The sequence below is a fragment of the Amblyomma maculatum genome, chromosome 9 (assembly GCF_055883805.1).
Source record: "Amblyomma maculatum isolate TAMU_Amacu chromosome 9, ASM5588380v1, whole genome shotgun sequence".
Lineage (NCBI taxonomy): Eukaryota > Metazoa > Arthropoda > Arachnida > Ixodida > Ixodidae > Amblyomma > Amblyomma maculatum.
The window spans coordinates 2,288,368-2,312,174 of record NC_139352.1 but is presented as its reverse complement, the minus strand read 5'-3'; the positions used below and the strand labels follow the sequence as shown (position 1 = coordinate 2,312,174).

The following is a 23,807-nucleotide window of genomic DNA, read 5'->3' as shown; positions in this document are numbered from 1 at the left end:
GTTGCCTGCCACATCCACGTTGTTTACGAGGTGCCTTTTTCTTGCGGGGCCTCGTATGTAGATCAGACAGGGCGATGCATCAATGATCGCCTCAGAGAACATGCATCGTCCCTTGCTGACATTGTGCCTAAAAGCAACTTGGCGCATCATTGTAAATCTTGTCCGAATTGTGTTCTGCTTTTCATACAGTGCGTCATTTTAAAATGCTACCCAGAAAAACATACCAGGAAAATCTTCGACGCTCTTATCATCGCCCGCAAAGTGGCTTCATGCGCAAACATACCTTCTGTTTTGTTGTCGCACCACGAGCTTTCCTATCTTAACTCTTAATGATGACCATGGCATTTTTTCGTGTTGACGCTATGGCCCTTCTTTTTTTTCTTCCTTTACACCTGTCGCCCAGTGTATTCATATGTATTCATACGCTCCCGCTTTGAATACATTCAGTTGTTAGTCGGCGCTTGTGTTGTCTACTTCCTTGTCCCGTCTCCTGCACTATTTTCTTCTACCTTGATAAGTCACGGCGTATTCACCTCTACCCTTCATTGCGGTTAGAAGTCCCCATATCTCTACTGTGTCTTCTTGTAAAGGGTATATTTGCATTGCTTGCCACACAAATTTAGCAAGTAGTGAGCACTTGCGTGTCCTGCAAAACATTATTATCAGAGATGATTGCAGAAGGTGTATCTCCTAATTAATCTGCTTGTATTTACACTTGCTGTATTTTCGCGGACCATATATGATTGTCTGATGAAAACTTTCTTCTCCCTTTCCTTTCCATGTACACAGCTCAGCAATGGACTGTATGAGTGCACATTATGCAAAAAAACGTTCACTGGTCCAGCAAGTTACGTAGATCACATAAAGAGTGAAAAGCATCTTAAGCAGAGCACTTCTAATACAGCCCCTAGGTTGATGTCCGAAGGTGATAATTTCATCAAGTGTATACCTTGTGAAACTGAAATATCTGGTATGGTTAATCTGGAGCAACATGAGAGAGGGAAAAAACATAAAAATGCTGTGGCTAAGCGTGAGCAGCAAAAGGCCTTGGAAAGAGAGCAAGCCAAGCTCGTCTCCACCCCTCCTATTCTGATGCCAACACCAGTTCATCCAGCATCACCTGCATTAGCTAACGCAGCGGTAGGAACCGAATACCCAAAGTTTTACCAACCTTTATTGAGTACATCCACTTTGCCTGCTAACAGTACTAGTCCCAGTCACAACCTCATTGGCTCTAGTCTGTCAAGTTCAACACCAGATGCAAATCACCTTCAACACTCAACTCCTGACCTCATTGGCACAAGCAACCCAACTCCTGTGAACTCTGCTGCAGCCCTAGCCACACCTCTTCAAGGCTATGACGATGTACAACCAGTGACTACTGTGTCCGTTACCAGCCTTTCTCTGCTGGTAAGTGGTGGGATTGCATAGTTTTGTCCTTTTATCAGTGCTTTCACTAGAATGCTGTCAAAACCGCACCCGGCTTTTCTAATTTCTGAAAGACAGTGTACAAAAAGGATCTCTGTGACGAAGGCCTGTCTTTCCCAGTATAGAAAAACAATTGAGGACATAATGTCAAGACATTAAAGAAGGCACTTCAATTCTGCCTACATAGTACATCACAGTAACTATACTCCATTTCACAAGTTGTTTGCTGCACTGTGGAACCTACAGCTCTCTTGTACAATCAAGGCTGTAGAGGTGCAGCAAATAGTTCCTCAAATATTTGCACAGTGTTGAACTACGTTTCAAACAACTATTCCAGTAATTGGAAAGATAACTCTTGAAGTAGGATGGACAGTTGGGCGAGTTGGTACAATTGCATAGTGGGTGGAATAGCGCGAAAAGACGAAACACAAGAAGAGACGCACAAGAGACGAGCACTGATCCACCCACTATGCAAAGATAACTCTGCCTTTTATTTTTTTCTCTGGAGAGTACGAGCGTTTCATCCAAAGGGTAAACTGACAGAGAAAGCCTGCACGAACAGATCACTACAGAAGTCTGCTGAAAAGTTTTACCACCATTTGAACGCTCCTCACTGGCATGGCAGCTTGGACATGTTGTTGCAGCACGAGAGAAATGAACAATGCGCAGTGGACAAGGACACAGGAAAAGGAAGAGAAGAGACATTAGCGGCAGTCGTGTGTCTCGTATTTCCCTTCCTTGTGTCTTTGTCCATGGTGCGCAGTTCGTTCCTGTCATGGCATCTCCTATGTGCAGCATGTGCACACTGTCTCTGTGATGGAGCCGCCTTTCTTGGGACAGCACATTTATACAGACCACAACATTCCCATTGGCTAAGATCAGTATAGGTTTCTAGGACTGCATACCACTTGTGGAATGAAGTATAATGTAGAATGAAAAACATGTCACACTAAAAACATCTATAAGTAATTGTGCAAGTATGAAGGAGCGCTTAAAACTGCAAATAAAAGCATGACTCCTGCTCAGTTCTTTGTTTTTTGTTTTTTGAAGGGTTGCAAAGCGGATGCATCTCAGTAGTGTAAAGGTGTGGGCTAGTTGGTAGATCGTGTCCAACATTATACGTGGACAGAGGAAGGTAACAGGGGCGGAGTGTGTGAGCCATGAGGCAAGCAAGCATCATTGCTTTGGCACTCACACAGAAAAACTGTTAAAAAGGAGAATTTTGCAAGCCTGTCTTTGGAATGTTCCTAGAAAGCCATATGTGTACTCGATTGAGTGCAGTCCTTTTTTTTCTTTAGCCTGATTTATCAGTTGATGTTGAGTGGTGGTACTCCCATGTGCTTTATTCTCTATCGTATGGCATCCTCAAAAAAATTATGTATACCTCTAGTGGATTCTTGAAGACAGACCCAAAAAGAAAGAGGTAGTATTTCTGCCATGCGTGCATGTATGAGAGGAATACTCATCGCCTGTTTGCGCTCATTAACAGTGAATGCATAGCAACTAGCCCAACTTAGAACATTAATATATGATCTGCTCATGAAATCATTCTGTGTTGGCCACAGTGAATGATGTTCAAGTGACTGTGTGCAAAGCCATGATCATGCCAACAATGTATATCAGATACATGCCACTATTTCAATTCATTGTTATAACTGACTTTTTGAAAGAGGCAAAGTCTGTGCTGCTCATTTCTAGAGATGTGTGATTATTGACAGCCAGTCTATGCAGACCACCTAAGCAGTAATAGAGTTTTTAGAGGGAGATAGAGTAAGAAATGGTTGTAGACACGTACAGTCAGCGCCTCTTTTGCGAAAGATTTTGCCCTAACGGTCTGATAACCTGACTTTTGGTTTGTGTTTATCTTGCAACCTACCATTTTCATTTGCTTCATTTGTTTTTTGTCCCTACACATTTGAAGCATTATTTCAAGGAAATGCTATGTTCAAGTGCGGCTTGTCTGTGTTCAGTTTTCCTTATTATTCAGCATGCTTTATGTCAATTGGTCTTTTTAAACAAGGGTAATACGAAATAAATGCAGTCATTAAATTTAATAACATCGGCATACACTACGCAACATAATAACATACACTACGCAATTGAATTTTAAACTTTCATGGTAACAATGCTCTTGGAGTTAGAACATTTTCCTGTGTGCTTGCTTATCTGTCAGTCGAATCTTTATCCCATAGAAATATTCATCCCCACTTCAGAACAAAATGATTGGCTCGAATTAAATAGCTTTCTTTGTCCTGCTGACTTGCCTGTATGTTGAACAACTCTGATGGTTTTTGCAAATTGTCTAGTGGGATGCTCTGTTTTGTTAAGACAGAATGCAAAAGACAGTTCAGCCCTAGTACAAGTTAAAGCCGCATTAGGAGCCCCAGAGTGATTCATATTAGCCCTAAGCTCTAAAGGACTCGGTTCGCAGCAAGATTGCCAGAGTGGCTCTGTGGTTTTGACATGCAGCTTCTGGTCGCAAAGTTGCAGATTCGATTTCAACTGCTGTGGCCATGTTTTGACAAAGCCCACAAAAATGCAGCCGATTTATCTAAGTTGACCAAATGAAAACTATGTGTGAAAGAATGTCAAATTTAATTTTGTTTTTGCCTAAGGCTAAGGATTGAAGTCAAGCTCCAGGCAAAGGTTGGTGAGATCGGTGACTTAGTGGTAGCATGTTATAAAGATTTGGGACGGCTTAACATACCTTAAGAGGTAAATGCGGTAGCTATGTGTTCAGGATCCATTACATACGGGTGGAAGATGGTGAAGGTGACGACACGCAATGCATAGTGCTAGAGAGTGACAGTTAAGGGCACCAGGGGCCAGCTAATGCAGTAGCTGTGTGGTTCAGTACTCACTTCCCATGAGAAATTCATTCAAATTCACTCTGATGCATTCTTTTTCCTAGGAAGGTCAAAGAACGAAGCTTCCTAGAGGCCTCTTGGTTTTCGAATTTACCCTGTGAAGTAGTACCTTCGCACAAAATGTAGCACTTGTTCGCTATGCACTGCCAACACATTTAGGCACCTCAGATGCTCTGAATTAATCTGGAGCCCTATACTGTAGTTTTCCTTCACCTAAGTTTCTCTTCAAGACATTAAACCCTGCAATTTACAACTTCACCTCATAACAAGAATTAGCATATTTTGCAAATTCAGGAACATTGAGTTGAAAACTTTGTGTATTTCAATGCTTTATTTAATTTCTCATTTTGGAGGAACTAGTGAAGGCACGGAACTGAATCTGGATTGGGGAAGTATGTGTCATCTGTACCATGATGCTGTAATTGCCAACGGAACTGCAAAGCTTTTCAATATGCGAGCTCTAAATGTGTCAGTTTCGAAAAAGCAGTGCTGTATGAAGAGGCCTGTCAAGCAACATCTGGAGTGGACTTCGCCGCCTTCATGGCTCAGATTGCGCCGCGAAGGTGGCTAAGTCCGTGTTGGCTATGTGAGTAACTTTATTTTTCTCTTTTGGGGGAGAGAAGAGTATCTGGCCCTTTCGTCGTGGTCTTGAAGAGGGGGGGAGAAACAGCTGTGCTGCGCGCTGTAGCGACAGACCATGCAGCCCTGCGTCTTACTTCGCATTTGATTTTATTTTTAATTAACTGCAATACGCAGCGCATTATTGATTATCTCTTTATTCACAATACCTGCAAAAGCCCACGTTCAAGGTTATTACATGGCGGGAGAGGGGGCAGATAGAATGATGAAACAGTTTAAGAGGTATAGCTAGGCAGGCTACGGGGTACTGAATAACCTGAAAAGATGAAGCAAACCGCATGTTTTTGCAGGGATTTGATATTATTCTTATTCTCTGGTCCTCGGCTACGTGTACCTTCACGGCTCCCTGTGACTTCAGTCGTGACGATATTTATGAGGCATGTATATTCAAAATGGAGCTATGCATGGGATCAGGCCTGCCCGAAAGCCCATACCTGGTCCAGACCTTGGGCCGGGCTCAAGTTGCTCAGAGGCCGTTCTGTCTCAGCCTTGGGCTAAGGCCAGGCCAGGCTATCCAGTCCAGACTACAGGCAACTTTTGCGGAAGCGCTAATATCAACACTGTGCACTAGGTGTCTCGAATACACTGCAGAATGTGTTTTCCTGCATACCCTTCGCGCCAATGCATCTGCCTTCTTTCCCGACATCTAACCTCCTCTCTTCCTCGTATCCTCACTGTGAACAGATCTTTACTAGCTGTCGATGACTGAACAGAAGAGCCGCTTTTGGGCTGTTGAGTTTTGACTTTCGTGTCTCCTGCTTCGGCAACACTGGTGCAGGTATTTAGGTGTCCGTTTAGAGATCCATGCCATGCTGTCGCTTCGCACTGATCTCTATTGTGGCTCGCTCCTGGCCAGGTCTCCATATGTCCTCGGTGGAAGTGGGACATAGCACCTAGTCAAAGTATCTGCGGCGCTTTATTTGCCTCTTGTATTTCTGCCCATACAGTACATCTGTAGCGCCTTGCTGGCATCGTGAAATGCGCACAGTGAGTAAGACAAACTCAGGGGAAGGGTATTCAATTTTGAGGTAGATAAGTGTGACACTAGCAATTTTTTTCTTGGAGTGTGTGTGCTTAGAGTTACACCTAAGACGGAGTGTGCATTACCTGATGCTAAGATGGGCGTAATATGGCAATGCCAAGAGATACCAACACAGGAAAAGGCTTGTTAGGTGCTGGAGTGTTTGAAACTGTCATAGGCACGTGGTAGGCCCTTTGCCAACTGTTAGTGACTGTTGAGGGGCTGCACAGAGTGTGAAGACGGTGAAAACGCCTCATTGCACATGCATTTCCTGTAGATTACCTTGCATTTGATCGGCAGATCCCCACAAAGCAATTCTCCCAAGAATGCCCTTGCAAACTCATGGTCAGTCAGTGGCAGTTTTGGCACTGATTAATTGAACCGTATTATCACCCCTTTAAGCTTCAAGAGTTGTTGCACTCTTGGTTTTCCATGCATCTCTTCTACAGACCCACATTTTGGCAGCCGTAGAGGCTCCATGCATCAGTGCATGGTCTTTGGTTAAAGGTGCATCATTTTGTTGCACATACAGGAATGGTCTTCTGTGGCTCATGGTAACGTCTCCTTGGGGTACCACAGCAACAGAATGTTCAGCTGTAGGCTTTTCTCGGAGCACAGAACTCACTTGCGTGAAATCATGAACAAAAAAATTCACAGGACGATTACCATTGTGTAACGCAAGATTTAGCGATATCTGGTGAGGGGTTCATGTGCTCTTGCTTTGACTGTCGGATCACATGTCTGTGGCTCTGGCTCTACGCATGTCTTCCGCATTCCGAAAATGGCGCTCTGCTATGGTTACGTGCGCAAGCATTGCCCCATGAGCATTGGCCATAGTGTTCGTGAAGTGCCGGCATTGTAGGTCCCCAGAATGTCATCCTAAAGCAGGAGGTGGTGGTTCACGATTCCAGCAATCCATACAGCACCTGGAGGCAAATTCAAGGAACGAGCTAAAGAGGTCCAGTAGCAGACTCCTCTCGCTCACGTTATGGTGGCTGTAGGGGGTAGTGTGACGGGCGGGGGTATGCGTGCCTTGCTCGGGAGAGTGCGAAACCGCGATGAAAATTCGCGGAGCCGCTAGAGGCGCTGCAGTGCGGCTGGTGTGCCACCGATGGTCACAGATGACGCCAGGCCAGCCAGGCGCAGTTGCCTTCGCTTGTTGTTACGCCCACGTGCGTTATGTTTCACTCCGTGTCTCTTGTTCTCGCCAAGATACTCTGTTGGGCTAGTTGGTAAACATCCATTGTTAATAAAAAACAGCGTGAACAGGAAGGCACAAGACAAGATAAAAGGAAGCTATAGGACAAGCGCTGACAACTTAGCCTCAGCCTTTAATCCAAAGCCCAGACAAAAACAAATGTGATGAAAGCAAAGCTTTCACCTACTTGACCAGGTTAGAATTTTGTATCGGCACAAAGAAAAGTTGGCGAGAGAACTGGTTGAAGCATATTTTATTTCAAGAGATATCATTGCGTCAGCAAGACTTCTCTTGCTCTTTCAAGCAAAGAGGTTTCTTTTCTGAGTGACTTTTTGTTTAGCAGATGAACCCAGGGATAATTTATGCGAAAGCTTCGTTTTCGTCACATTTGTTTTTGTTTGGGCCTTGGATTAAAGGCTGAGTTGTTAGTCAGCACTTCTCTTGTAGCTTCCTTTTACCTTGTCTTGTGCCTTCCTGTTCGCGCTGTTTTTTATTAGCAATGGATCTTGTTCTCGCGTTTGTGTGGTGCTGGAATTTTTATTTATTACAGTGATGTAGTATACGGGAAGAGCTTGTCATGGCTTCGAAAGCACGAACGTGCTTTGTACCGGGATGAAAAGTGGATACTGATCCTGTTCACTGAAGGCTTTCTTTTTTCGAGCACCGTTGGAAGCAGCGGGGTCAGAATTGTGGGCTCGAAATATAAAGAGAGCCGACAAGGAGCTAACTTCAGATTGTGTAGTATGTGAGCGCCAATTCGAGGAGAAGTTTGTAGAGAGGACTTTTCAGCATGTGATCGGCGGAAGGGTGGTTGAAATTCGACGTGATCGGCCCCACCTGAAAGACGACGCTGCTCTCACGGTATTTCCGGATGCCCCCAAGTATTTTACAAGGAAAGCCCCGACCAAACGCAAGGAGAGAAACCTGTGCAAACAGAAAGCACCCCCATCAAAACGAAAAAAAGTGCACACAGCAGCCAGCACGATGCTGGTGTTTCTATCGCGGCCATTCCAGCTGCACGGGATGACGATTTGCAAGAAGCAGAGATAGAGTATTTTTATGAAAATCTTAACTTCCCCGCGGCTGCTGGAACAAGCTTCGCTTGACGACAGAGTCCGACACTGTTTGCTTCGCTGCTTGCGAGCAGGATGGAGAGGGAACCGCACATGTGCTGCTGTGAAAGCTGATCAAGTTTCGCTGGCAAAGCAACCAGATGGGTTCTGTACTTTACTCTGTTTTTGTGCGAGGAAAGCTTTACTCGGAGTGGGTTGTCACGTCGTCAGCCCAGGCGCAAACGGTCGTTGATGAAACACATTCACTTGTAATGTGTACAGGCAGTGGGATGACGCCGTTTTCGATGACCGGGGCCTTTAACATTATAGCGCTAAAAGGTAACTGTACATGCAGAACACACGAACATGATTTAGCTGACAGAAAGCAAATGGGCTAGGCAAAAGCACAGAACCCTGCCCGCATCGGCGCGAAACGCACCGCCTCCGCCGCTAACACACCTGCGTCCTGTAGCGCCATCTGTTATCGTCATCGCTACTCTGAGCAGCCCTTCAGCCCCGGCCGTCACACTACCCCCTACAGCCACCATACTCACATTATGAAAACACGCAAAACAGTGCTCGTTAGCACTGCGAAAAAGGAAAAAAAAAAGTGCATGGGAAATCGATTTTGCAGCGTTCCGCTGTGCGTGTCAGCACAGGGGAACATAGTTTCATGTATTCCTTTGTGCTCTGGCGATCAGCGCCGGAGAATCGATAAATTTCTATCCACAGAACGCAATGAAACTGACGTTGACAATCTATTTCTATTCTAGCCAGTTTTTGTTATTAATTTCTTTCCTGGTATCAACTGCCTTTTACTAACCCTTCTAAGGCATGGAACAGCTACGAAAAAGTATATGTAAACAACAATACGTATTGCGCAGCTCGAGTTCTTGTGTCTTTTACAAGCCGATCGGCACATGCCCAGCTGTGACAGCTTGAACAAAACGCATTTTAAACTCGTTCTGCCCAGAACATCGTCTTCGAATGCATGTAAAGGAGTAGTCTATGACAATGGGCTGAATTTTTTACCGCATTAAACAGGCGTCTTTGGGCCAGCAACACTGCGCTCAATCTTGGACTGCACACATTACGAGAATTGGGCTTGTTGCATGATCGCTCGCCTATGCGGCTGCTCACTATCAGCATTGCAGCTTATTGCACATGAACAATGATCCCTGTATAGGTAGTTTTGTCGGCGACAGGTCCGTGACGATTAGCGGTGAACTGAGCCGGCATCTTTTTTTTTTTTAATATATTCTTAGATAAACAAATTTGCCGGTTACAAAGTCTGCTTGCAAGGTGCTCATATGGCCTTGGGCTTTGCATGCCTCTCACATCTCATCAATTACCAAAGCAGCAATGAATGTAGTTACATGTACACACACACGTCGAGTCCGAAATTACCCTAATTACTATTAATCAAACAATTAAGGGGTAGTTGAATTGACTCAAAAACATATTGGAATCATCAGCTTATCTATGCCAGTGTTTCTAATGAATCTTTGATGAGCTCATTTTTTGAACTCAAGATCTTGATGGCCCTTCAAATATACGTGCCTTTCATGTGCTTTGCCCCAAATTTAGTTTTTAGAATATTTTCTACCAGTGATTGATGCTGAAGTAAAAGTGAAGTAAATATTACACAGAAAATGATATCAATAAAGCAAATGAATGATTTTATGGAAATATCTACGCACCACCTTGTCAACTGCAGAATAAATGACCCCTGTGAAGTGATAGTGAATGCAGACTGGCCGTGCAAAACCGATGCACGCAGCCTTCCTTGCATATACGCCTCGTGCAAAGTGACGGCCACACCACTGGTGGCATAGTTGAAAGTAAATCCGGGAGCGGAGGTGGCCGCATCGTCTGCTAGCTGTGTGTTTCTATGCAGCCCTCGCGTTATGAATTTGTTCTGTGGCGCTTGCATCGTTGCATAAACAGCACCCGCTGCCAATGCACTGTGACACAAACTACGGGGCATCTCCAGCGATAGTTTTTACTTGGGTAAATGTATGAAAGCTATAAAAAGTGCAATGTAAAAAATCGCTCGTCCCAGCTGGGCAAGCAATACGACCTAAATTGCCTCATATTAACCAACATTTAATAGTTAATTTACTTTGTGCAGTGCTGCATATTTTTATGGCACTTAATATTTGAAGCCATTAATAGGTGCTGAGTGCAAAGTAAAGACGGATATGATGCGCGTCAAGTACGAAATTGAATAAATTAAACATGGTGCTCCAAGCGCTTGGTATATGCATTTAATGGCCAATAAGTGGTGCTTGTTAAGAGCAGCATCTCTAAATATTTGGTCCTTTTACCTAAGCGCATAAGCTTTGCGAAGTACAGATTGTAAGTGCTCATTTTGTTGCGTTTCACGCATTTCCGTCTGTACATCCTATAAAGCGTGTCATCGCCGCGATCCAATTCATCGTTACGGCTAAGCCTATTTTACCCATCTTATTTATCATCTCGAACTACTAAAAAAACATTAAAAAGGAGATGTTATTTGTTAGTTATATGTGGTCTTATGGCGCATAAGCAACTCTGGCTGTGATGCTCCAATGCAAAAAAAAAAATAATGTAAGGAGAGGGGGCCCGTACCAGCAAAACGTTTGCCATGCTTGAAGCCGATTAAATATAAATAAACGGGAGCAAATGCTCATGAATAAAAAAAAGCTTTCTTTTAAACAGTGAAATTAAATAATAAAGAAAAAGAAAACAGGGTCCGAGACGCAAAATGGTCTATGCCGGCCTCAAAAAAAAAAAAAACTCCAGAAGGTAGCACCCAGCTTGCAAACGACAAAAACAGGAAACAGAATCAGAAAAGCAAAGAACAGCAGTAAAACAATACATATGCAAATTGCCGGCAGAACCTGCAAGACTAATCCCACCTGTAGTCAGCAACAACTTCAACCTCAATGTATATACAAAAAATGACAATGGAAGTGCAGTGAGAGAGACATCTGCAGAACGCAAAAACATAAGAAAAAGAGGAGACGAGTAAAATAGTAAGCAGGATAGACCACGCAAATAGAAATGAAATAGACATAAAATGGGGTGGAAAAGAGCTTGGCAGTCTCCTACAGCATTGTAATGGTAGGTTCACAGAAATGCACAAAAAGAAGAAAAAAAACTATGATAAGGAGCAGAAGGATGAAACAGAAAAAAAAAATGAGAAAAAGTGGTGATAAACCAAACATAAGCATAGCCTAGACAAAACAAGAAAGAGAAAAATACTCTTGACTGATGCAAAAGGCATCCAGATCCATCACTACACCAAGGTTATATTAATCCCGAAAAGGCTCGGTGAGAAAAATGATGGAAAATGATGCCTTAAAAACTTTTTTTTTTTTTTTTTAATGAATTGTGCATGATGCGGATCTGGCTCCTGTGAGGAATGCTTTAAACATTGGAACACTTATTTAAGCATCGCCTATTAATATCGCAACGCGATTGCGCTGTCAGATCCCGTTCGCATCGCAAATTCAATAAGTCTACCTTTATTCAGTTTGAATCAGCGAGCCTTAGCGACCTATGAGCGTGTGTCTCTCTTGCAATACGAAAGTCCCGGGTTCGACTTACTTCCCTCACTCAAAATTGAGCGGAAATTTTCATTTCCGCTCAATTATCTTTTTTCAGTTAGGGAACATCCTTGAGAAATTTAGCATTAATCTGAACATTTCAAACTGCTCCTGAATTTTCCATCGAGATTTTTCGTTCACGGCGAACGACGATAACGCCGACTTTTCTGCGATATGGGACCGTTAGCGACATTGCATTAAAGAGATGTGACTTTGGCCGATGAAGCGATATGCCTTAAGAGAGCGGTGCTGGTGTAACGCCGGTGGCGCAGAATGTATAGTGGATTGAGGTGCATCACTATTAGCACATATTGAAAGAGCTTGCAAAGTAAAGGCAGGGTAAATAAAAAAAAAAAAAGAAAAGCCAGCGATTATTCTGTTAAAATAATTGATCAGTCGATGCAGCATAACCACAGAAAAGCAGGGCTCAGAAATGCAGCTGGTCATTTAGCACTGATGTGTGTACACATTATTTTCTCCCAGATGGCTGCAGTGTCACCAATGTTTTCGCCTCTACACAAAGGCACTTTAACTTCATGCTTCAGGCTGCCATAGAAAAAATCGGCAGGAGCTGGAAAAAAAAAACGCCCTGCGAACATCGCCAATCCTCGTAGCGACACATGAGCAGCCACAACTCGTATCGCGGAGAGACTTTTGAAAACGACTGCTAGGCAGCTTTCAGTGGTGCCCCCATAGGTGGTGCACAGAGCGTATATTTTAGGAATCAGTAGTGTGCTTTCTCGGGCGCCTGTCAACTAATTGCAAGAAATGATTTGCAGCTGCTGTAGATGCTGTGACCCATAAAACAGTTGTTCAGTGGATTATGATAGGACGAGGCCCATCAGCTGTATGAGAAAGCAAACGCACACATCAGTCTATCGTGTTTCATGACACATTATTAAAGGTGATGCCTTTCTGCACGGCACCTAGTTGTATTGCGAACGCAATACTACGGCAGGTTCCGTCCCCCGTTGCGTAGTCGGTAGCTGCAGTCACGAATGACCTTGAACAGCCGTGAAGAAGAAGAAGAAGAAGAATGCTTTCGCTCCATATTGAGTTCAGCAGCGTTGATCCCTTCTCATTTTTAATTCCGCACCTCCTTGAATGTTTTTCTGCACGTCCACTGTGAGGCTACACAGTACTCAGTTCACAAGGCAGCAAGGATGGCATTGTTAGAGTTGTGTGAAACTATAAATGGGTATCATGAAAAGAAAGAACATAAGATATGGCTGTGATGTTATATATGGGCCCAGGTCCGTTCAGGAGCTCTGGGCAGGTAGCAGAGCAGGTTCACAGACACACGGACGCTTTTCTTTTCTTGACCAATTAACGTAACTGGCACAGACATGCATACAGCCTAGCTTATCCTAATAGGATATGTCCCAACACAAAACCGTCCTACTTCTGGTTTGGGACTTCCAGTCGCCCGAGGACTCGGTAGCGCGGCAGGCCACGCTCCGGCGTCTGTATCCGGCGTCTGCTTCACAGTCCGGGGTACTGCGGTGTACCGCGGGGTACCGCGTCACGCCCGGGTACTGCAAAGTGCGGCACCAGTGCGGCGGCCAGGCACGCTGGAGCGGTTGAGCTGTCTCCGCAAGCTGTTCGCCGGATGACGAAGCGCTGGGCAGTACCAGACCTCGGACCAGGTGCCCGACAGGTGCTGGCGAGCCGGCCTTGAACGCCAGGCCCAGGACGATGAACTCCGCCGCCAGCGACGCCCAGGAGCGTCCGACCCGTTCGCTTGCCGGAACAAACTCACGCGCACTGGCACGCCCCGCACGCGGCCACACTTCACTTCCTTTCGAGCCACCCGCACACTCGCCACAATCACCATCATCACAACCTCCCCCCGTTTCAAGACAGTTTCTTGCAACTGTTCTGGCGCCGGGGAGGGGGAAAACGTGGTGGGGAGAGAACAAACTACAACAATAATAAACCCAAATCAGAAGCACACAAAACTTCACAATGCAACACACGAGTTCGTTTTTTTTTTTTAACTTTTTGTTCGGACACCAGAAACACACTCCCACACCTTTCACACGCTGCTCATGTAACATAGACACAGGACTTAAACACTAACACAAGAAATACAAGGCTGCAGAATGCAGGCTCAAGTTCACACACGGCTTACGTAGTCAGCGCCCACATTGTCAGTTTCCTTGACATACTCTTTCGCACTTCATATGGAAGCAAGTTCCCATAGTTTGCGACACCTAAGCATCAATGGTAGTCCTTGCGTGGCACAAACTTAATAGCGGGATACAGTCACTGTAGTCACATTTCTTGCGACAGATGGGATGTGTGTTTGACATGTTTCCTTCTACAGCGGCGACAGCCACGGTGGGGAAACTGGTACGCAGTTTCTCATATTTTTTCAGCATGTTGATGTGGAATTGTTCCTTTGCACCTCCCAAGTCAGGGAGGTAGTTAACCTCGTTTCTCACGCCCACAACTTCAAATGGACCTCGCCATTACATGAATAGTTTGTTTGAATAGGCCAGCAGGAAGATGAGCACTTTCTCTCCAGGCTGTAGCTTTCCCGGCCGACTCTTGCGGTCGTAGTATGTCTTGTTTTGTGCGAGCCCTTTCTAGGTGGTGGTGGTGTTTTGAAGCCAAAAGGCATATATCGAAAGTGGTACAGTCCAGAAATACTGGAAAAATCCGTTTTTTTTTCCTGCTTCCAGCAACCATAGTGACCTTCCAATGACGTACCCTTCGTAAAATTGAACTTGGAGAAAAACGTTTTCTGTCCTGCAAGGATGAAGACGGCATCAATGCGCGCAATGAACCCACAGTCAGACTTCAGGACGTTATTGAACTCCCGGAAATTACTGTACAATCGTATGCGTTGTCTGACATCTTAACAAACACAATTGGCGCATGGTAGAGAGATTTCGACTTCTCGATAATTCTAAGACGCAACATCCTCCGTTATTTCACAAGCTGCTTTTTTCCGGCAGTGAGTACGATGCCACTGTTTTATGGCATGTGGTTTCATTTCCGTCCTTGGCTTAAACCGAACGTGCTTGCGGAAATGAGCTTTGCACGTCGAGGTTCTTCGCGCACTTCTGCACTTTCTCGCACAGCTTGCTTCTCGTAGGGGGTGTTCTTTCCGGCCAACAACATTCTTCTTGAGATGAACCATCACTGATTTTACGGCTTTGGGAACATGGAAGATCTGCGGCCAGTCTTTCGCCTCCGCCTGTTCTCCAGATAGTCTAGAAACATCAGAATATGTACTTTTCTTGGTATGCCTCGGTCGCCCACCTTTCCGGCGGCGATCCTCACCAGGCGTGTGAGTCGCTGCAGCTGTATCTAAAGTAAGATAGCCATCTCGACGTTCCGGAGAATTTCCAGTGCTGCTCAACAGTCCATTTGCGAGCTTCTCACGCTCAACATTTCGTAGCAGCCTTATATAACCTAGGCCAGCCACAGTCTTGACTCTTAAAGGTCAACTCCGGTGGTTTTTCCATCATTCTGTGTTTTTGGTTGAATTACATTCCTCGGCACGTCCTGACTCGAACACAAAAAACCGTTTTTCGAAATTCCAATTAGAAGTATTTTTAAAAAGAAAAAAACAGCAAATCGAAACCGAAACTGCTTTCACGGCCAGAAACGACGTCCCAGGTGACGAAATGGTGACGTAACACTCAGTATTAGAGAAACACTCGTACGTGCGTTGGATGGTGAAAATAAAGTACGGAAATCATGAAGCATTGCATAAAATGTCTGAGGTAGTTCAATATAAGCCTCACAATTTCATAATCATGCGGGAAGTGGACAGTAACGCCGGTATACTGTTTGTGACGTCAGAAGCTCAGTGTTGCCGGCAGAAATAGTCTCAACTTAAGCCATGAAAACAGCATATTTTAAAGTCGTGTTGCGCGCGAACGGATTATCGTACAGCGCCCAAATTTTGTAGAATGCGTCAGGACGGAGAGGAGAATCTACAGTAAAATTTTTATTGGAATATACGAATGTCGAAAAACCCCCGGAGTTGCCCTTTAAACTCTCGTTATGCATTTTCTCATCTTCACGCATGCTCACATTTCTGCTCACAACGACTTTATTCTCAACCTTCTCATGGATGCATAGTCCTTCCCTGTGATCCTTTATCAAGGTGCTTACGTTTTCAGTATTACTGTGACAGTCAGTAAGGCACCTTTCCATGCAGACATATGTCCTTATGGAGCTCTTAACCTCGTTAAGAACAGAGGTGAACATATTAGGACGGTGTCCAACTGTATCTATGTCAAAACAGAGCACATGTAGCGCTGAAGGCTTCGTAAGGTCTTTCACAGCTTTGTACTCATGCTCTAGATGTGATCTTACACTACTAGCAGGTGCTGCGGCCTGTAATGCCCCATGTGCTTCGTTAAACAGTAGGGTCACTTTGTCAGGGCTGCTCTGATCCAACCCAGTACCTCTATCTATGTAACGTCCAACACCATGAAACGAGGTGTTTTTCTCCTCCGCTGTCACGCGTTTTCGAAGCTCTAATAGTGTTTTTTCGGTCGCCTTCAACCACTGTTCTCTTTCACGGAGTTCTGTAACCTCATGCAAATGCTTGGGTTCGGCATTAGGCGTAAGCCGCCCATCCATTCGCGTTTCTGCCCAGTCCGCTTCTAATTCCTCTTTGTCAATGCTAAGCTGTTCTTCGTACCAGCCGAGGAATTCTTTAAGCGTCATACCTAGCTGCTCGCTCATCAGCACCAACGCCTCGAGCTCCATCTTTGCTCAAACGTCGCGATGCGTGTGAACCCGTCCTCGACTCTCTGCCCTCTCTCTGAATGATTAGTTCCTTGAATCTACTAATTTCTAGGATCCTGGCATGCTCGCCAAATTGTGATGTTATATATGGGCCCAGGTCCGTTCAGGAGCTCTGTGCAGGTAGCAGAGCAGGTTCACAGACACACGGACGCTTTTCTTTTCTTGACCAATTAACGTAACTGGCACAGACATGCATACAGCCTAGCTTATCCTAATAGGATATGTCCCAACACAAAACCGTCCTACTTCTGGTTTGGGACTTCCAGTCGCCCGAGGACTCGGTAGCGCGGCAGGCCACGCTCCGGTGTTTGTATCCGGCGTCTGCTTCACAGTCCGGGGTACTGCGGTGTACCGCGGGGTACCGCGTCACGCCCGGGTACTTCAAAGTGCGGCACCAGTGCGGCAGCACAAGTGCCGCGGCCAGGCACGCTGGAGCGGTTGAGCTGTCTCCGCAAGCTGTTCGCCGGATGACGAAGCGCTGGGCAGTACCAGACCTTGGACCAGGTGCCCGACAGGTGCTGGCGAGCCGGCCTTGAACGCCAGGCCCAGGACGATGAACTCCGCCGCCAGCGACGCCCAGGAGCGTCCGACCCGTTCGCTTGCCGGAACAAACTCACGCGCACTGGCACGCCCCGCACGCGGCCACACTTCACTTCCTTTCGAGCCACCCGCACACTCGCCACAATCACCATCATCACAATGGCCGCCATGTATCACAAAGCATAAGCAGGCATCAATAGTTGCTCTGCAGTGCAGCTTACGTGAAAGGCAAAACTCCTTACCACACACAGACAACGTAATCAACACGGCCCTTGGCTGGTACATAGTGTTTCCACAATCACCGAAGCCACACTTCTCACTTTATGCTTTTTCTTCGGGTTGACACAATGATATTATCTTCAGGGCAGTATTCACCTGCTACAACTCCAGGATTGCTGCAATCAGCTTGCAGTGAGCAGGAACTACATGTGTTGTTTTCCCATAAGTATGCGCACACGGACACTATGCAAGGATTATTTTTATTACAAACCAGGTAATGATACATCAGTTTTCTCTGCAACAGCTTTGCACCGTTCTTCTATGTTCTAAAGTTTGAACAGCTATGCATGCATGAAGATGATGGTAGCATATATTTGTAGCATAATATATATTCAGAGTAAAACTGGAACGAGCAGCAATGAATTACAACAATGAATGACAGCAAAAACAAAGCAGCAAAAAATGAATGAACAAAAATGACTACTTTGCACTATTTTTCTTATTGACCTGTTTAGAGCCTAAGCAGAATCATGTTACGCGATGAACCACCCTTTCTTTAATCACTTGAATAGCAAAGAAATAAGAGCAGTCATCATATTCAGTGACCAGCCCAACATGTCAGTTCTTCAATGAAAGTATGTTGTGCACTACCCCGTGGGTTCCACGAAGCCGGCGACGGTGGTCAGAAATCTGGTCAGTTTCCTCGGATATGATGCATGGTAAGCGGGGAGGGGGGCGGGGGGGTGCTCTGTCTGTCCACAATATAGGAAGTAGCTTAGGCTGTTGCTGGAGGCATAACAGCATGCATCTATTTGTGAGTGGCAGAATCTCTCCTGCACAGCAATGACTTACTTATTAACTGACAAAATATTATTGTTTTCATCAAAATCCTGTGTTTCGAATGAGCATGTGTTGTATGGCAGTAGCCATACAACACTTGTGAAAATCCTAGCACAAGGAAACCTCAAGAGAATGAAATACAGTGTAAGAACTTTGATCAAGTAAATTTTTGCTGGGGTTAACAAAACCAACAGCCAAAGGTTTGAAGTAGTTGAGCTAATTATTTGAATGATTTATGAAACGTGGAAGAGGTTGGCATTAAACTGATGGGCTTCTATTAAGTGGCATGAAGCCTGCTTGTCTACATAAGTCATATTTAAAGGGCCACTGTCCACCCTCCAGACGAAAATATTTTCTTCCCCGGTGACTGTGAGGCTTCGCCCCCAGAACGCAAGGTCGAAAAATTGTTCTTGAAAAGAGTAATTAATAATGCAGTTAAGCCACCGCGATCACCCGAATTTGTCATATTTCTCTCCTCCCGTTCCCTCGCAAAAAATTTTTCACTCTCCTGCTTGGTCGTCTAGCCTCTGCAAGCCAAATTCTCCTTCCTTTTCTGCGTTTGGCTGGAGGTGGGGCATGGCACTCTGTGTGCGCGAAAACGAAACGGGCTCGAGTTATTAGCATCTAAATGTGCAGAAGTTTATTCTTCCTCAAAAGGTACTTTTTTTTCCTCTTGAAATATCTTCCTAGAGGCATTTTGCAGTCTGTAGAAAACAGGTTATATAAGATGTAACCAGGAAAGTTTCAGACTGAGAGGCAGGTACAAAAACAAAAAAATAAACCCTCTCTTGCCACTCATCCTACACCAACAGTGCATGCTCCCCTAACTTGAACCAGGCCATAGGCAGAATTAATGTGTGAGATGCCATGCAACACGTTTTGTGGCCCCAATGATTTAGGCACACCGGTTTGAGCATCTGAATTATAAAGGCCCACACATTTTAGGGTGTGTGCTTTGCCACAACTGTTAACTGCTATGTAGCGTGCACACTAGGGGAGCCAAAGGTGTGCCATATTAATTTACAGGGTGTCCTTGAAACCTCTGAAAACCCTTGAATTTGGAAATCTGATTTTCAAGGCCCTTAAAAGTATTTGATCTTTTTAAGCCCTCGAAAGTCCTTTAAAAACCATGTTCTAAAGATGGGAATTGCAATTTACGCTAAAAGAAACTCTCAAAGCTCATGCAAAATAGAAAATGGTTTATTTTCTCGGCACATATATATGCACTCGACATTTAAAAAGAAATTCTCGGATTTTTCGCAAGTCTGGCTGATGTGCATTATTAGTTGGCCACATTGAGGCGGTGGAATTGCCCGATCCAAAGAGTACAGTCTTATCGCCATGACCGACCGCTCGGCGTGTTGCTGTTTTGTGATCCACTTGCTTTGGCGTTTGACTAGACACGACAGTTTTGCATAGACAAGCATAGCTCTGTGTGTGTGAATGCAGCAGTTACTCGATGCAAAACAAGAATGCCTGGAAAGCGTAAATTTTAAAGTGCTTGGCTGAGCTATAGTGCTCTAGAAGATTGGGCAGTGTGTCGACCGCGCCGCGAAATGCATGGGAGCGGGGGACCGCTTTTGCGATGACGGAGGCGCCGCAGCACAGAGGGCGCCACCAGCAACTGGTGTGTCAGCCGTCCGGGCGCCCGCGTATGCGCGCTCTGCAGCAGGATGGATACCGCGCGCACTGTACGTTGTTTGCTTGTGCGTCGTCTCGAGCTGTTCGCGACAAGATTTTATAAATATGCCGGTTAATGGGGCTCAGTACTGTTAGCAATCACCTAATTTATTTTCCCTTTTGGCCGTCGGCAACACCTCGCGGAAGCAACATGTACAGGAGCTGGGCTCCGAAGAAAACAGCTTGGAGAGGGCGTACAAATTCAGACTCGCACACCACGCTTCACTCGCCGTACAGCTTGCTTTAGCATTCCTGAAGCACCTAATTGACGTCCAGAAATGTAGTCGTTTTGAAAAGAGGGCAGTTTGGAGGCAGGATGTATGAAGAAGTGAAACATACAACACGTGCGTTCGAGCGCTGACTAAAACTGGTCACAGTAACCCCATTATCAAAACAGCCCAAAGTGGTATATTCCGTTGTTTTTCATGCCAACTATGCCGACTACAGTACGTCACTGAAGCCACAAGAGAAATCGGCATTCAGTTGGATATGAATTAAATGTGGACTACTCCGCATGGAGGTAAAGATATAGTAAAGTAAGGACATGAAAAACGAACGACACCACGCCAACTGGCTACTGAATAACAGAACGCAGTGGGTCAGGAAAGGTGGAAGAAGTGGGAGGTAAAGGTTTCACAGGAAAATAAAAAGAAACGTGTCGCCTACCAGGGAGGGAGAAAGGGGTTGGTGGAAGGCACGCAGCGCCGTGAAAAGAGCGACCGCGAATGTGAATAAAGGTTCAGAATTTTCGTGCGGCACGGCAAACGCACGACGAAGAAAGCAGGCAGCTAAAGAGGAAGAAAAATGGAGATATATTAAAAACAATAAAAAAAGAGGAAACAACCGAGCATAAGAACCAAATGAAGGCCCGGGAAGATGAAAGCAATGCACAAACAGGCTGCAATCGAACGCGTATAAAGATATAAGCGTCGAAATTTAAGAGACAACAGTTTGTGAAACTGTACACTAATCTAAGAACACACCATTTTCTTTTCTCTCCGTAAGTTGAAACATTGTTGTAACGGGTAGCTTTATAAATACCCAGAGATGTGCGCTATACTTAAAACATTTAATCTCAATGCGTTATAGTTTAACAATGACCTAATTGTTCCAGAAAATGTTTCCATTCTAGGGTGCGCAAGCCACCGGTAATATGCAAGTCATTGCCTCCAGAAGATTGCTCTAGTCCTGTTTTATGTATAAATACAGAAAAAAAATGAATAGCTTTGAAAAAGAAATAACGACGGAAAATAGAGGACGCAAAGGCTATAGGGTACGCTTAATTCGCTTGCGCTAGATCATCCTTCTGCGAAAGAGAGGTTGTGAGGTCGGCACGGTTTCTCACCACGAACAAAAATTAACGCCATAGGTTCGAAGCTAGGTCGCAATTTACTCGAAAATTTGGCTCGGATGCACGGTCTTTTTCGACTGGATCACCAGAAAAGCTCCCACTTGAAGCAATGAAATTTAATGTGTTTTTGCGGCTTCGCTATTTGCGAAGTAAGCGAATCACGACAAGAGTTCCCAAAGGGAAAATAATTAAATTCCCTTGGAAGTATTTCACATGTAATATCAACCTTGTTAACAATTATAGTCTGGTTAGTACTGCAAAGAGCGCCCGTGGCAAGTAGCCCGATTATATATAGTCCGGTAAGCAGTAGTTGCAAATATATCCAGTCGATTACTCATATTTCATACCACACACTTAAAGAATAAACACGCATTATGTCCGCATTTGATTTCGGCATTATATTAATTGCTTGCGTATTAGGTGCTCATCATCTTTTTCGCATTTTTCCGCTTTCTCTCGGTGCGCGCCAAGAACTGCATCATACCTGCCAATTCGATGCGCAATTATCAGTGCTTTTATTTTTGTTTGTTTGCTCTGTATCATTTGATGCCAGTAAAGCGTCCGCACTCAAGTGCCCACTATGAACGTATTACGTATGTGACGGGTTTAATTTGTCATATTTTATTTGAAGTGATGCCCTAGCTGTACTTGACCTTTTGTCTTTTTTTTTTTTTCATCTAAGCAGCTGGTTCACCCTTTGGTTAGTGGCACGCAAACAAATGTCCGCGATATACGTAATTGTTAATCACGAAGAAAGAATAAATGCATGCTTGAGTCGCATATACCTTGTTTATTTTTTTTTGTCGGTAAATGCCACAGTGCTTTAAATTAGTACGGTAGTGAATAAATGTGTTTTGCTCGCACACTGTATTTTTAATTTCTATAAGCGGTGATTAGGGCACATAAAGAACACCGATTAAAGAGATATATTACAGATTACTGACGATTTAAGATAAACGTTGTTCTGTATTAATAAGCGCAAGCTGCAAAATGTAAGCAGGTGTTCGTAAATAAGGTTTGTAAAAAATAGGTGTTCCTAAAGAAGCCTTACGAAGCACAAGCTTTGATTCGCATGTACACTGTTTTTCTCCGCGTGTTAATAGCACTCCTGGGCAGCAGCCTTTATTCCCTTACGGGAAGAACGAATGCAAAACACCACGCTTCATTGCAAACATTAAGTACAAATTGCTCATCTGGACGATTTGTAACTGTCCGCAGGAAGAAATGTTGAGAGTTTCAGATAGCGATTCAAACATCGCGCGCTTCTCCGAAGGACTACCCAAGCATGCACGATGTCTCCTGATAGACGTAAAAGAATGGCAGAGATCAGTTTAAGCACCTGGAATAAGTAGCCTCTTTATTAATTATCACACTGATTGCGTACCGTCTGAAAATCGCTCCAAAGAGAACCGCAACCCTCCTCTGTACCCCCGCTATCCCGCGGCCGCTACGCGCCGAGCGGCGAACGTGGCACCCCTGTTGCACGTCGCGCCCTCTCGCGGGAGTCGGTTCTTGTCATCGCAAAAGCGGCCCGCTCTTCAGCGCCGGTCGTCACACTGCCCAATATCCTAGAGCACTATAGCTGAGCCACATCGACTACAAGGATTGGGTGGCTCCGGATGCAATGAATCTGCACCGAGCGAAATGCAAGTCATGCGGGAAATCCTTCAACCTGGTTTCCATGGGAGAGAGTGCATTGAAAAGTCATATTAAGAGTAGGAAGCACAGCACAAGTACGAAGAGAGCAACGGCAGGTTCGGTGCACGAATATTTTACTGCTAGCACGAACGTGCGACCCGTCGATACTCCGTCAGAGTCACCTGACGTCGACAGCACATGCAAGGTCAACGAACTGGTGACAGATGGTGAAATTTTGTGGACACTGAAGTTGGTCTCATCCCACTGCAGATCATCGTCCAAAACAGGCGAGCTGTTCAAGAGCATGCTAGTGAGATCGCTAAAGGCTTTCATGTCATAAAAATAAATGTGCTGATGTGGCTTGTCATGGCTTCCAATCCTTTTTTCTTTCACCCTGCAGCAAGATATTGACCAGTGCAAAAGCCTTGTCATACTTTTTGATGAGTCAGCGAACGAGCGCCTGCAAGAGAAGAAAATGGATGTATACATGTACATTCATTTCTCACGAATACCAATGGTCACGAGATACTGCACATCTCTCATTGTGTGGCATTCGACATCAGACGACATCCAAGAGAAACTGTTGAGTGCACTGGAACCTTTGGCACTGGCGAAGGTCCTTTAAATCTCAATGAATGAACTTAATGTAAACCTCAAGTTCTTCAAAATGCTCCAATGCCACCTAGAGGAAAACTACCAAGTCCAGTGTCTTGACTTAGGTACTTGTGGCCTCCACACAATCCACAATGCCTACAGAGCAGGCATCGCAACGAGTAGTTGGGGACTTGACACTTTTTACTAGTCTGTATGCACTGAGGATGCCCCAGCTAGGAGACAGAATTTTTCAACAGTCACTGGGGAAGCAAAGTTTTCTCTAAAATATATTGCGCAGCATCACTAGGTTGAGAATGTACCTGCCATGAAAGAGCTCTGGAACGTTGGAATGATATGCAGAAATATGTAGAATCTGCAAG

General features: G+C 44.9%; 1 protein-coding gene across 1 annotated transcript in view; it reads left to right on the top strand.

The window, feature by feature from the left end:
• The window catches only part of LOC146178102 (uncharacterized), a 38,847-nt gene that overhangs the window by 3,043 nt on the left and 11,997 nt on the right, over positions 1-23,807 (top strand). Inside the window, exon 2 of the mRNA XM_084577936.1 lies at positions 790-1,410. Coding sequence (XP_084434062.1) covers positions 790-1,410 — 621 coding nt within the window. The remainder of the gene's footprint in view (positions 1-789; positions 1,411-23,807) is intronic.